We start from the raw sequence: 12,490 nt of genomic DNA, 5'->3' as shown, positions 1-12,490 counted from the left end.
GAAATATATGCTTCCTTTGAAAGGCGTGGTAAGAGAAGTTTTCTTAAGTCTTGTTCCCAACAGCTCAGTGACTAACAGCAAGTAAAATGATACACTAGTTCAAAAAAAAATAGATCATACTGAAAGGCACTGAGCACACTGCACCTGTTTCCCAAGTATCTGCRGGGTTACTTGGCTTGGATGTCCAAATCAGTATTTTCCCCTTAAATCTAGCAAACAGATTCTAAAGCCAGTGTCCGCAACCCTAGCCATTATAAATAATTTGGTACCAAGAAGCCTACTTTAGGCCACMATTATAATATTCAGAATCCCAGCATACTAATTTAAAACTTGCATGAAGTTGTAAGCAAAAATATTGCTCACAGTATGATGAATCACAATTTTATTCCCTCTTTATAGACAGATACATTTTATACAATTTAAAGCAAATGACCCTACTGCTGTTCTCACGCAGAGCTGTGCTGTATTAAGAGGTAAAAAGGAAGAGAATTAATCTGTTTTCCCTCAGTATATGAATGTTGCCAGCTTCTAAAGGGAGGACGGTGTATGGATTCAACAACAGTTCTCATGGAGAAGCTCTGGTTAGGCCTGGGTACAGCACCACGGCTGTTACAGCAACCAAAGCTGCCATCACAGGCATCCAAGGCCATTGTCTCTGTGTGGAGAGAAAAAAGAAATCAATATCATATCTGTTCTAATTCATACTAATCAGTTTACCTCGTGGTTCCTGCAAGTCCTGAGTACCTGTTGATAGGCATCACTACAATGTTACCCACGAGCCCTGCTGCAGGCTAGTCCTGACTTGGAGCACCACAGCAAACCAGGTTTCTCTAGCACAGGGAACTCCACACCTCTTCATGACTGAGGATCATCTGGAAGACTTTTGGCAGCTCCGTGTTYCCAGGTCTGTTACTGTACACACCTCAGAGAAATCTGCCACTGAGCATGCGAGGGCTTGAGATGTTTAAAACATCACTTGTGCCAAGTCAAGGCTAGACACAGGTTTATGGACATCTTTAACTTTGGATTGTTTAAATCCAGATCTGTGACGTTAGTTTGTAGCAGATCCTTGCAATATYATTTTTAACAGACTGTCACAACATTGCATGACAACAATGGCATTTTAAGAGGAGGACACACTGAGAGACATAAGAGAAAATGCAAGCTGAGAGTTCAGAATACAAACCAACCACCTATTTCTTTTTTTTTCCCATCTTTCCATCAACAATAGTGAGAAAAATTAAAGTGTTTAGAGCCAGAGAGGAATTTCTTAGTCCATAGATAGGAACCAAAGCTTGTTGTATTTTATTATTAGAGGCAAACTCTTCATTTTTCATAATTAATTAAGCAATTAAGTTTTCTTACAAGCCCTAGCATCACAGCATTGTGCAAAAGGCAGCCCATTTTCTAAAGACAAACTGAGACCCAGTTAGAAGAGGCACGTTCAAGCACCAGTTAGAACAAAATTAATTGTTAGAATTAAAGAAATCACAGAGATGTTAAATGATTAGTGGATTGCTCAGCTCATCAGTGTCAACAGAATGGCTYAAATGAAGGGTTTGCTTCAGGTAAAGAAACACCTGTGAGCATTTCACCATGCACTATTTGATACAGAAATGGCACAAACAGGTGAGAGGGACAAACATACATTGACTGAACAGTAGTGCTTGTACCTTTCGCTACCACAATGGGCCGTAACACCAATACAGGAAAGCCAGGATTAGGCCGATGAATACGGCTGGGACGGGTTGTAATATGGAAGGCTAAAGAAGGGAAGGGATATTAAAAATCACTTTGTGCTATAAATCAATCAGGTAAAGATGATTTAGAAAGGGGAAAATAAGTCAGTAAGTTTTGTTTTAATTGAAATGTATTAAAGACATCTAACACATTACAGCATTATCTAATCTGGTATACAAAGTTAGTACACCATTCTACTCAAATTAACAGGGATGTTTGAAAATATAGGGAAGTAAGCAGAAAATGTTCCAAGAAACCTGTTGTCACAACTTGGAATTTAGCACTTGAAAACAATATAAATCTTAAACTGATTTGCCTGTATCTTATTTATAGTTGGTTTTAGTTTTTCTGAGTGAGAGGAAATCCTCATTGGATTTCTTGAAAGAGAGACTCAAACCAAATATTGGATTTTTCAGCTTTTTCTTCATTCCTTGCTAGTTAGCCTTTTCCACTTTCCATCACCAGCCTCTGGAAAAACAATCTTTTTCCTCCATTAGTGAATCAATTACAGTTATGTCCACAGGCAAACCCAGTAGTTCAGACATTTCCGTGAGATTGTAACATGACTGTACAATCCACAGTTACTAAAAAGCAGAGAAGCATATTTCCATCAGAGATACTACAAAGCTCAGCATCTCTGCCAGGTCAGCAGCCTTGTGACCAAATAAAATTCTGAAAATTGATCAAATGCTGCAACTGGGCCAAACCAGCAGCTGGCCAGACTGCAGGGTTCATCYAGCTTATTGGCCTCCTCAGAACCATTCACAAGTTTTCTCAGCTTTGTTCAATTCATGTAAAGTACTGCACATTCTGGATGAACAGCCTGTATCTGTGGCATGATAAATTAAAAGCAAAAATGGACCTAAATYCTTTTTAAGCTGTCCTTGGAAGACATCTGCTTTCTCTGTATCCTACTCTATAATCTGTGCACACACRAAGACACACAGAGGTGAAGGTCAAACCATGCCAAATATTTTAAAAACTGTGCTGAAGCTACCTTSATTTTGTTCAGTCAAATAAATAAACAAATGATAAATTCATGCTTATTTTTTCTAAAACATTGTGATTAGTATGTAAAATCTCATCCTGCTATGAATTTGTAGGAATCACTTATTCATAGAACTTCCAATATGGTTTAAAACACAGGAATGAAGGTATTCTGGTCTTGTTCAAGAATTTTTTTTTTCAATCAAGGCAAATGCTTAACAGAAAAGTTATGTGTAACTATCGAAGTCTTTTMCATGCAAGATTATTTTTGTGTCATGGGTGCCACGAATCACAGTGCCACCTTCCCACAGAAAGCATGTTGGCAGAAATGATCACAGCAGTGTTCAAAAAAGTGCCAGAAGTTTAAATCAACCAGAGTAGTGATGTTCTCAAACCATTCATATAATTAAATCTGTCATTTAAAGCGCATCAGGAAGTAACCAGTGACTACAAGCATGCAAGCACAAGTAGTGCACCACACTGCTAAGCATTTCAAAACCACCACACTGCAACCGTTTAAAAAGAAAAACTTAAATATCAAAACTTAATATTTAAATGATATCCCAAATGGAGTACAGAAGCATTGTCTTTTCTAACATTTGTGGGTTCACTGAACAATTCTATAGCTTTTTTTTCAAGTTATACACATTGATGGCTGTGGCATCTTGGCAAATGAAACTGATGGTAAATATCAATCACATTCAATGAGATCACCTCCAAATGATCAGAATTTCCCCTCACAAACTTATCAATACATAATGAGTATATCTCCCTGCTGTCAAGGAGCATTTAACTAGGTGCTTCAACAAACTTTTATTAGAATGTGAAGATAAGCAAACTCAGACACAGATAGGCTGCAAAAGGGAACAAATCCCTCAGTGGGAAGTGACTTTCTGTCCTYGGAAATGAAGTAGAAGATAATGATTCCAGCATAAGGGGGCAATGGTACTTGAAAAATTTGACCTTGGAACTCAGCCCAGTATCCATGATGTTTGAAACAATCCCCAAGATGGATATGTTTTACATTACTGACTGTGAGTAATGTTTGTGAGCAGTGAATTTGCCCTTATATGGAGGATGCTCTTCATCACACCCTGACCTCTAGGTTTCAACTGTCACAATTAACTCCTCTTTTGCAACATTTTGGCAACTTCTGTGGTTCCTGCTTTTATTTAGATACTCACCTCTACTTCCTAAAATTTCCTTTTAGATTTTTCACTTTCATCAGGTGCTCCAATTTCTTTCACAGTATTTCAACTCTGCTATCCCCCTTTTTCCACTGATCACTTTGATTCTCAGGTTAATGTTTTTAACAGAGCAGAAAAACTCACATTCACAATTACCTATTCAGTGTGATTTTAAAATGGGGTGAGGGTTTTGACTTCTGTTTTAAGTAACTCAAATAATGCAGAATTATCTGAGCACTGTGAAAAAAYTCTAAGAAGAATCAGGTTCCAAGGGAATTATGAAGTCATTCCTGAAAATATGGCTGAAAAAGTGAGAAGGACTTTGAATTCTTTACATCTTTGACAACTCTTATGTTGGAGGTTTATATTCAAGAATTGAYTATGGGAAGGATATTCATACAAATTTTGGGCATCCAGCAGCCAGCTGATTTTAGAGGATGGGACCTGTAAAATTTTCRTTGTAGTCATAGAAATAGCTTGCTAAAGTCTGTTACAAGAGCATTCATCATCCTCCTATTTTGAACAGTGCATTACAGGAGCTGTTCACCCTGCATTGACCACAGAGGCAGTACAGGAAGACAAAATCAGCCCTCCCAGGGCAGTAAGGGAGTTAAAATAAGGCTATGACCAYCTTATGTATCTGCCACACCCATAATATTTGGAGGATTTCAGAATCTCAGTAAAATAAAAAATTGTCTCTAGCTGGGAACTCAGTCCCAATGATACAACYTCTCAAATAAATTGCAACAGAAAACAGTTATTTTCATTAGTGAATAGAAAGGACAGTTCAACTGTACTGTTTAAAGAATGAGCCCATCAGAGATAACCACAGTTAAGAAGCAAGAGCAAGACTAAGGAGGGAACAGCCTTTGTAATAAATACTAATAAAATAGGAGCAGCTTGAAAAAGCTTGCTTAATTCATTCGGATACAGGTTTCTCAGCTTTTTCCCCTGTATCCTTTTCCGAAATCAAAAAGTTTTACTTAGTTCTGATTGACTAGTATTYAAGCCACACGTTTTCAAGAGAGCAGATATCTAAGGACATACTTAAAACTGTCAAGCAACTATAAATTTAACTTTCATGCATAATTGTAACAGCATAATGATCTGCAAATCTGCACAGGCAGGACCAGAATGGAATTTTGGGTAATATGGTACAGCCTTCTTTAAAAAGTCCATGTTTTTCTACTGGACTCTTCCATAACCCTTCAATCAACAGAATTGCCAGTGTCATAATCTGACTTCCCCACACACTTGGTACAGACTTACGTTGTTTCCTTTTTCTTGTAGCAGCTTCAGATTTTCTTTACATTGTTTGAGCTCTTCCGTGAGTGACTGGTTTTGCTGCTCAGCCAYCTCGTACTTTGCCTTCAGCTCCGAGAGCACAGTCTGTGTTCTTTCATACTAAAGACAAAGAGAGAACAATCTGTGGACCCCTGGACACCCAACACATGCTGACATCTGGCTAGCACACAGCTTCCTTTTCTGTCATCTACTAGACTAACTCGCCTTGGATCAGTGCTCTTCCTTTTCACAAAACCAAGGTAGAATTTAGATTTCTTTTTTTTCTAAATTAAGATTTTTTGCCCAGCTTGGCAGGGCTAGGATTACCAAACCCAAGGAAATACAAAGGAAACGCAGAGCCTTAATTAATCTCTCATAGCAATTATTCATTATTATATTGGAAAGAACTGTAAAAACTACAAAGAGGAAACAAGAAATGGGGAAATAAGGAGTCCTTCACATTTAAATAGGGGCCTTACAGCTAGGCTGCAGCTTAAATACCCACAACCTAATAAGTGCAAAAATCAATCCTCTGTATGAATTAAATCAAACCCTCTTCCTACACAGCAAATTCAAACATAAGAGCAAGGCAGGCATTAAAAAAATATTATGCCTTGTTGCTGTGAGGCCATAATCCTCACGTGGGTCAAGCACGGACAGTACTGGGTGAATGTGACATGTTCCTACAGAATGGATAGCTTTTTCTTTTTTGTACCCACATTCCRTCTTTTCTACAGATCACAAGCTTTCTAGCAGTCCTCCTGACTGGGCTTAGTAAGGACAGAACCAATGATTTTCAGTACTGGCATTCACCACACATTTAGAAGATGAGGCACCCTTACAAATACTGAAGTGATTACAAAACAGAGATGCAGATAACTGGGATTTGCACATTCTGAGAATTGTAAGGAATGTGACATGGATGAATTAACCACAAAGCAAACAAAAGAACTGCTAAAGAAACTAAGAGCAGTGACTGGGGAAACACTCAAAATGCTCATAAGAGGAAGCAAGTAAGTGTTGGAGACTATGGTCTTTTTCCAGACATAATCTTTAGAGGCCAGGCAGATTAAATACRTGCTCAGAATGCTGGCTCTTCCTTATGCACACACCAATCCACTAAGATAAAAGGAGTTCTTTGTAAGGAATGTGTAGTCCCATTGTCAAATAAAAGAGTTCAAATCTAAYTAGGAAGATCAGGCTGTAAAAGGAATTAACTTTGACTCATAACAGCTAAACAAACTTTGGACCATGACGTTCATGAAGATTCTGAATAAGGATTTACCTGTCTGAACAGCTTAAAAATAAATTCACTACAGTAGTGCATGAAAGTAAGGGTTAGGAAGTTCCCAAAGAAAATGGGAACCTGAAAGCTTCCTTTTCAGGTTTGATTTCCATTTTATATTTTCTTAGCTACCATTTAAGCGGCTTCCAATAAACATATGAAAGGAATTCATTACTAGAAAACTTTCCCTTTTCTTTTGGCTTAAAAAGGTCARTCATTGGGCATTACATTCTTGCAGAATGGAAATATTTCATGTTACCTCCTTCTGAACATCTTTTGCTTGACTCTCAGCTTCACTGAGTTGAGTTTTCAGACTGGCTGCATCCCGCTGATGTTTTTCTTTCAAAGATCCCATCTGATTTTCAAGTTCYTTTCGAGACATTTCAAGAACACTTATATCGCTGGTTAGTGCTAAACTCTGCTTCTGYGAGCTGAAAAACAAAACCCAATTGATTCCTTATGCATTTTAAATATAAACAAACAGGCACTTTCCATCCTTGAAAGCTTAACACATTGGTTTTATTATGTAAATATCAGCTTAGAGCAATCACATTATTAGTCTCCCTATACAGAATGCTGACACAAAAGGCTGGCCATGGTCTTACTTTTAAATATATGTCCACAGCTTAGTGTGTATAATTAACATTCAGTACTTCTTTTGGGAGCAAAAACCACCACCAGCAAAACCCTTCAGCTGCTGTGGTATCTCCTAGATAAACCATTGTGCCCTTACCTRGAAAGCTCCTTCTCTTGTCGCTGAAGTTCAGATGTAAGCGAAGTGTTTTCCTTCCTCAGTTTGACACATTCAGCTTCCAGAGCAATCCACTCTGCCTTCAACTTTTCAAGTTCACCTGGAATAAATAAATTTAATTCAATTAGGTAAAATTATTTCATGACTACTTCAAGTAATACCAGCTAATAAATGGAAGAAAAGCTGGTATCAGCCTTAAATATCAAATATACTTGTTTGTAATCATGTCACATGCATTCTTTCATGAGCACTTGTAAAATATTACAGTATCTTCTACTGTTATGAGTTTTGTGACCCAGGCAAGTTACTTTTTTCATTAAAACTTTTTCTAAGGTAAAAAAAAAAGAAGTAGAAAAGTCTTTCTATGGTTTACTCTAGTATTTTAGAACGAGTGGCAGAAAAGCATATCTGAAGAAAATTGTTTCCCAGGCTTGAAAATAGCAAGAGAATCACTAGATACCATGCCTCTGTTACAAGGAAAAGAATATTTAAAGTAAAAAGCTCTGGTGAWGCTTTTGGTAGAATTAAAAAGTCAGGAGCTCCCCCTTTATGGGCTTAAACTATAGAGAAGTTGYACAAGTCCTCTTGGAAATCTTTGGCAGTATGAATCCCTCAAACTGTAAATGTTTTCCATCTTTTTTAAGTGGAATTATACTTGGTCTACTCCTGATATCAAAGAGTACATAAATTAATTTACGCATAATTGATAATTATATTTAATGAAGGATGCAAAACATCTTTCCTATCACTACAAGCCTTGATATGCATATATAAATACATACACACATATAAATACATACATGTGTGTGTATATRCACASAAAATAGATAAATGATGACAGAGGGACAAACAAAACAGTGATTTGAGTAACTGGCATTCACCACCTTGAGCAGGATGCTCTGGTAGCCATGCTCTGCAACATCCTTTCAAATACCTTTTAGGCGAGAGGCCTCTTCCTTCTGCTGCTCCTCACACTGCTGGCATTTGAGCTGAAAACTGGCTTGCAGATTGACAATTTCTTTTTCATAATCCGAGGCATCTTTCCTCCACCGTTCAAGCTCTGCTCGCACTGTCTGCAGCTCAGCTTGCAATGAAGAAATATCAGTGTCTCGTTCTGATGCTGCCTTTTCTGCTACYTTTTGAAGTGACAGAATCTCATTTTGAGCACTGACTAGTTCATTTCGAGTGGTTGAAATTTCATTCTCCTTTTCCTTGCGAAGATTCTCAATTTCTTCTTGCAACCTTCGCAACTGAGCTGGAAAGCAGACATTCATGTTTATATTTTTTCAAACTGCATTGAAAAAAAAAATCATAAAAACCCTACCTCCCTTTCTCAACATGTTGATCTTTAACAGTACTAAARAAACCTAATGCAACTGAAAAAATAAATTAATCTTGTCAAATATTATACCCTTAAAAAGCCAAGTATGTGGGCCATGCAATACAGAGAGCAAAAAGAAACAAAAATTATGTCTGGACAAAGCTTTCTTAGACAAAGCTGAGTTGTGTGTGTGACCAAAGCAACTTTCCAAAATCTGAAACCAAGATTTAGATCCAACATCACCACRAACAAAACAAGTATTATGGGACAAGGATATTGGGACTTTCAGGGACAAGAGGAAAAGTAAGAAAGCTTCCATGACTTGCAAAACTACATTGGAATTGTTTGCCTGGTCAGCAGTTAACTTGTGATGTCTATAAATATTTGAGGCACAGAGTAATTTCTACTCCATTSTCAACATGCAGTAGAGGAAATAAACATTATCTCTTTGCAAAAAGCATTTTTTAAAGCAAAAGATTAATTTTAAATTGAAAGGGACAGCTGCACCAAATATACTGAGCTAGAAGAAGGTCCTTTACAGCTTACTGTAAATGAGCAGCAGTCACACACACACGAGGCTACTTCACATTTTTGCATGAAGCAAACCTTAAAAATTATTCCCACCTAAAACCCTTTCATTACTAAAGACATCTCTGAGCACAATTTTTCCCAAACACACATGTGAATAGAATCCAGTGTGAGCAGTTGGAAAAAAAAGTACAATAGAGAGGAAAGGGAAGTATGAAAAAACAWCAAAACTACACTTACAACCCTGACTGATGTGAGCAAGTGTTTGATTTACTGTGGCTTTGTTTCACTTTTCAATAAACACATATTTCACTGATTTCAACACGGAAAAAAGCAATTATTAAATTAATGAAGAACTACTCTGAAAAAAAAGGTAAAATTCTTAAGAYTACTTGAAAACCTAATGTAAAATACTGTAGAGTGTCAGAATTACACATTCAAAGTTGTCTGTTTCAGAACCAAAGGGCAAAACAAGGACAGTGAAAAGCATGGGGTGGATAACCAAGGCTGAGTAACCTTCCTAGATTACTTGTATTTATTTTTGTCCTCTCAATCCATTATAGAACATGACAGGAAGAATGTGAGTGAGCCTTGCTGTAAACTGATAGACCATCAAAGCTACTCAAGAGACYTGCACCTTCATGACAATTATACTTGTATGTTTTTCAGTAGCTACATATACAGCAATAGAGAAAGAATGCCTATAATGGCACAAACTAGAAACTTTGCTGACATAACTTAACTGATGTGCAAAGAAGAAAAATTCACCTTTTTTGTGCCCTCCTCTAAACAGCAAGATTTTAATCTCATTAGATACACTAAAGAACCTAAGAATTAGCCAATTTCCCACTTTGAAGGAAAAAGACATAATGGGAAAAAATATGGTAGTTATTATATACTGTAGTACCTGAGGACTATTATAGACAATAGTACACAGTGAATTAATTTCAAGCAATTCTGCATAAGATCAAAGTCTATCTGTTCCATAACAAAGATGTTTGCAGCACAATGGATTTTGAAATATATATGAGCAAAATGAGGCTTACTACCACCTTGTCTGTTTGAAAATAGTTTCTACAGGCTTATACTAACAGAATAGCAAATAAAGTAGTGGATGAGAACAACCTGACAGTAAGACAATAAATGATGTATTAACAATTGCCTTTCCATGTATTCTTCCATTAGAATTCTTGAACCAACCAAAATAGTATGTTTTAAAACACAAAGGACTACAACTTGCTAATACAGCAGGTGCCTGAGCAAAGGAATGCAAACCATATCTTCCTGATCATATTTTCTTTATAAGCCAAGCTAAACTCCTGTTTCTTGGTATTGGCAGAATTTCAAATAAATTTTTTTTTTTTATTCTGTGCATGTTGGTGATGAACAACTCTCCCTTGAGATGTTCAGGCACAAAGTTTCAGTCTCAGACTGAAAATCCAAAGACACACACAAGTTCTAAGTTTGGTGGAGTTGTAGAAATAACTTAAACAGGAAAATTACTWCTAAGAATAGGGGAACGGTTTCTGAAGCGTTGGATATAATTTGAGAGGACAATTAGAAAGAAAACTTCCATTACATCTCTCGTTTATGTAAGCCATTACCTCATCTAAACTGAATGCTTCACTCCTTTATTTTTTTTTTAAGTGAGGAGCAGTAAGTTACTTGAATTTCCTTCTCTACCTATCTGTACATCTAATGACTCTGACACGTAGAGACACGACCTCAGTTGTTTCTCTGGYACTTTTTCTTCTCTATCACAAAGTCAACAACACTGGCCTAAGACATTGATTTAATGAAAATACTTCTAGAAATATTACTGCATCAGGTTGCCAATTGTTTTTTTTTTTCCCCTGCAGTTCACAGGGGCTGCCAAGGGAGAATCCTGACAACTTCTCCCAAACTGTGAGATGTGTCACACCCTAAAAGTTTGGGAAGCAGCAAAGGACACAATGAACATCAGAACATTTTGAACTACAACAGAGAGAGGAGGAAACATAAGCAAACCCCTCTTGAGAAGGATCCAGAAAACACAAAATACCGAATTAAGAAGGGGCATCTTGAATTTATGTTTGGCTTTGTCAAGCTTCTATTTTCATTCTCTCTTTTTAGGAGGAAAAGAAAAAAATTCTGCATAGAAATAACTATCAAATAGTTTCTAATTTTTGTTACAGCATTTACTACTTGGAGAATTTTCATTATTAGCAAGATAACACTCAAAATTAAATTGCTCCTTTTGTTCTGAAGAGCATTCAGTAAACTTCTCTTTCTTACAGAAGCARTGGCAGAAAATGTAAATATTCCTCGTTGATATTCATATAAAACAGACCTATTACATAAGCTTTTCAGTGTAACTAGAATATGACAAGTACTGCATTACACAACAAACTACTGCCCAGAAAGTCATTTTCTCAGGCTATTTTGACTTCCTAAGAAAGTCAAGACTGTGAATCCACCTGCCTGTCTGCTCATCTGCCTTCAAGCCATTTATGGGATCAAACCAAATGATAAGCTGACAAAGATCCCACAGGATGAAGCTTCTAAGTTTCATAACAATCAGCAGCTAAGTAGCTCCACAAACTAATGCTTGCTCTAAAGAAGTCACAGTGCAATTTAATGTTTACTGGCTTCAGGCTASACAGACTGATCAACGAGCTCACTCACATGCACAGATGCCACATCACTGTGATACAGAGTATGAGATTCAGAAGTTATGTAAATCATGGGATTACATCCTGCTGTAATCATTTTGGGCTGAAAAGAGCATGATTGCTAATATCAATTTTCAGAAAAGCATGGACAGTGTCTCTCTTGCAGAAACTTTACCGCAYGCTCTGAGGTTGTGTGAGGATCTGGATGAAAACTTTCTTTAAGAGGATCCTATAATGAAGTGAAGAGACTGAGCAGCACAAGAACACTTAAAGGTTCTGAGTGCTCTGAAAGCAGTCACATAAGATTCCCTGGATCAATGGAGAAAGACTAAAGAGAGATGAACAAGAGGTATCTACTACAGAYTGCATCTTTTGCATTTTCTAAGTTACTGTCAAAACCACAGGAGTTGAAAGGAAACATTCCACAATAAAATTCAAAGATACGGTGAAACAAACTAGATTTAAAATATACACTCAATTAAACATTTTCCTTTATTAGTGACTGTGATGGCACAGAAACAGTCAAAACTGTATATTTTCCCTGAAGAGTGGGATGAAAAAAATTCCTACCTTGCAGAGCATTTATTTGCTTGTTAGATTCTTCAACTTGCACTCGATATGCTTTTCTCTCTTCTTCCAAGAGCGCTATAAATAAAAGTGAAAATGTGCCCAAGTTTTTGTTAGTAAAATRTATTTCAGATGTGCAATTAATTTTAGTCACAACTTCCCCTTAAATTAAATATTAAACAAACATAT

The 12,490-nt window shown here is 36.9% G+C and overlaps 1 protein-coding gene across 1 annotated transcript in view; it reads right to left on the bottom strand.

The window, feature by feature from the left end:
- Positions 1-365: 365 nt before the first annotated feature.
- SLMAP (sarcolemma associated protein) overlaps positions 366-12,490 on the bottom strand; it is a 74,937-nt gene continuing 62,812 nt past the window's right edge. The window contains exons 18-23 of the mRNA XM_057373419.1: positions 12,305-12,379; positions 8,169-8,489; positions 7,217-7,334; positions 6,743-6,914; positions 5,184-5,318; positions 366-655 (exon numbers count right to left, since the gene is read on the bottom strand). Of these exons, the coding sequence (XP_057229402.1) occupies positions 566-655; positions 5,184-5,318; positions 6,743-6,914; positions 7,217-7,334; positions 8,169-8,489; positions 12,305-12,379 (911 nt within the window). The 3' untranslated portion in view covers positions 366-565. The remainder of the gene's footprint in view (positions 656-5,183; positions 5,319-6,742; positions 6,915-7,216; positions 7,335-8,168; positions 8,490-12,304; positions 12,380-12,490) is intronic.

This window comes from Malurus melanocephalus, unplaced genomic scaffold, assembly GCF_030028575.1.
Source record: "Malurus melanocephalus ecotype Western Australia unplaced genomic scaffold, MMel_1.1 scaffold_196, whole genome shotgun sequence".
NCBI classification, from domain to species: domain Eukaryota; kingdom Metazoa; phylum Chordata; class Aves; order Passeriformes; family Maluridae; genus Malurus; species Malurus melanocephalus.
This window is presented reverse-complemented; position numbering and strand designations above follow the sequence as displayed.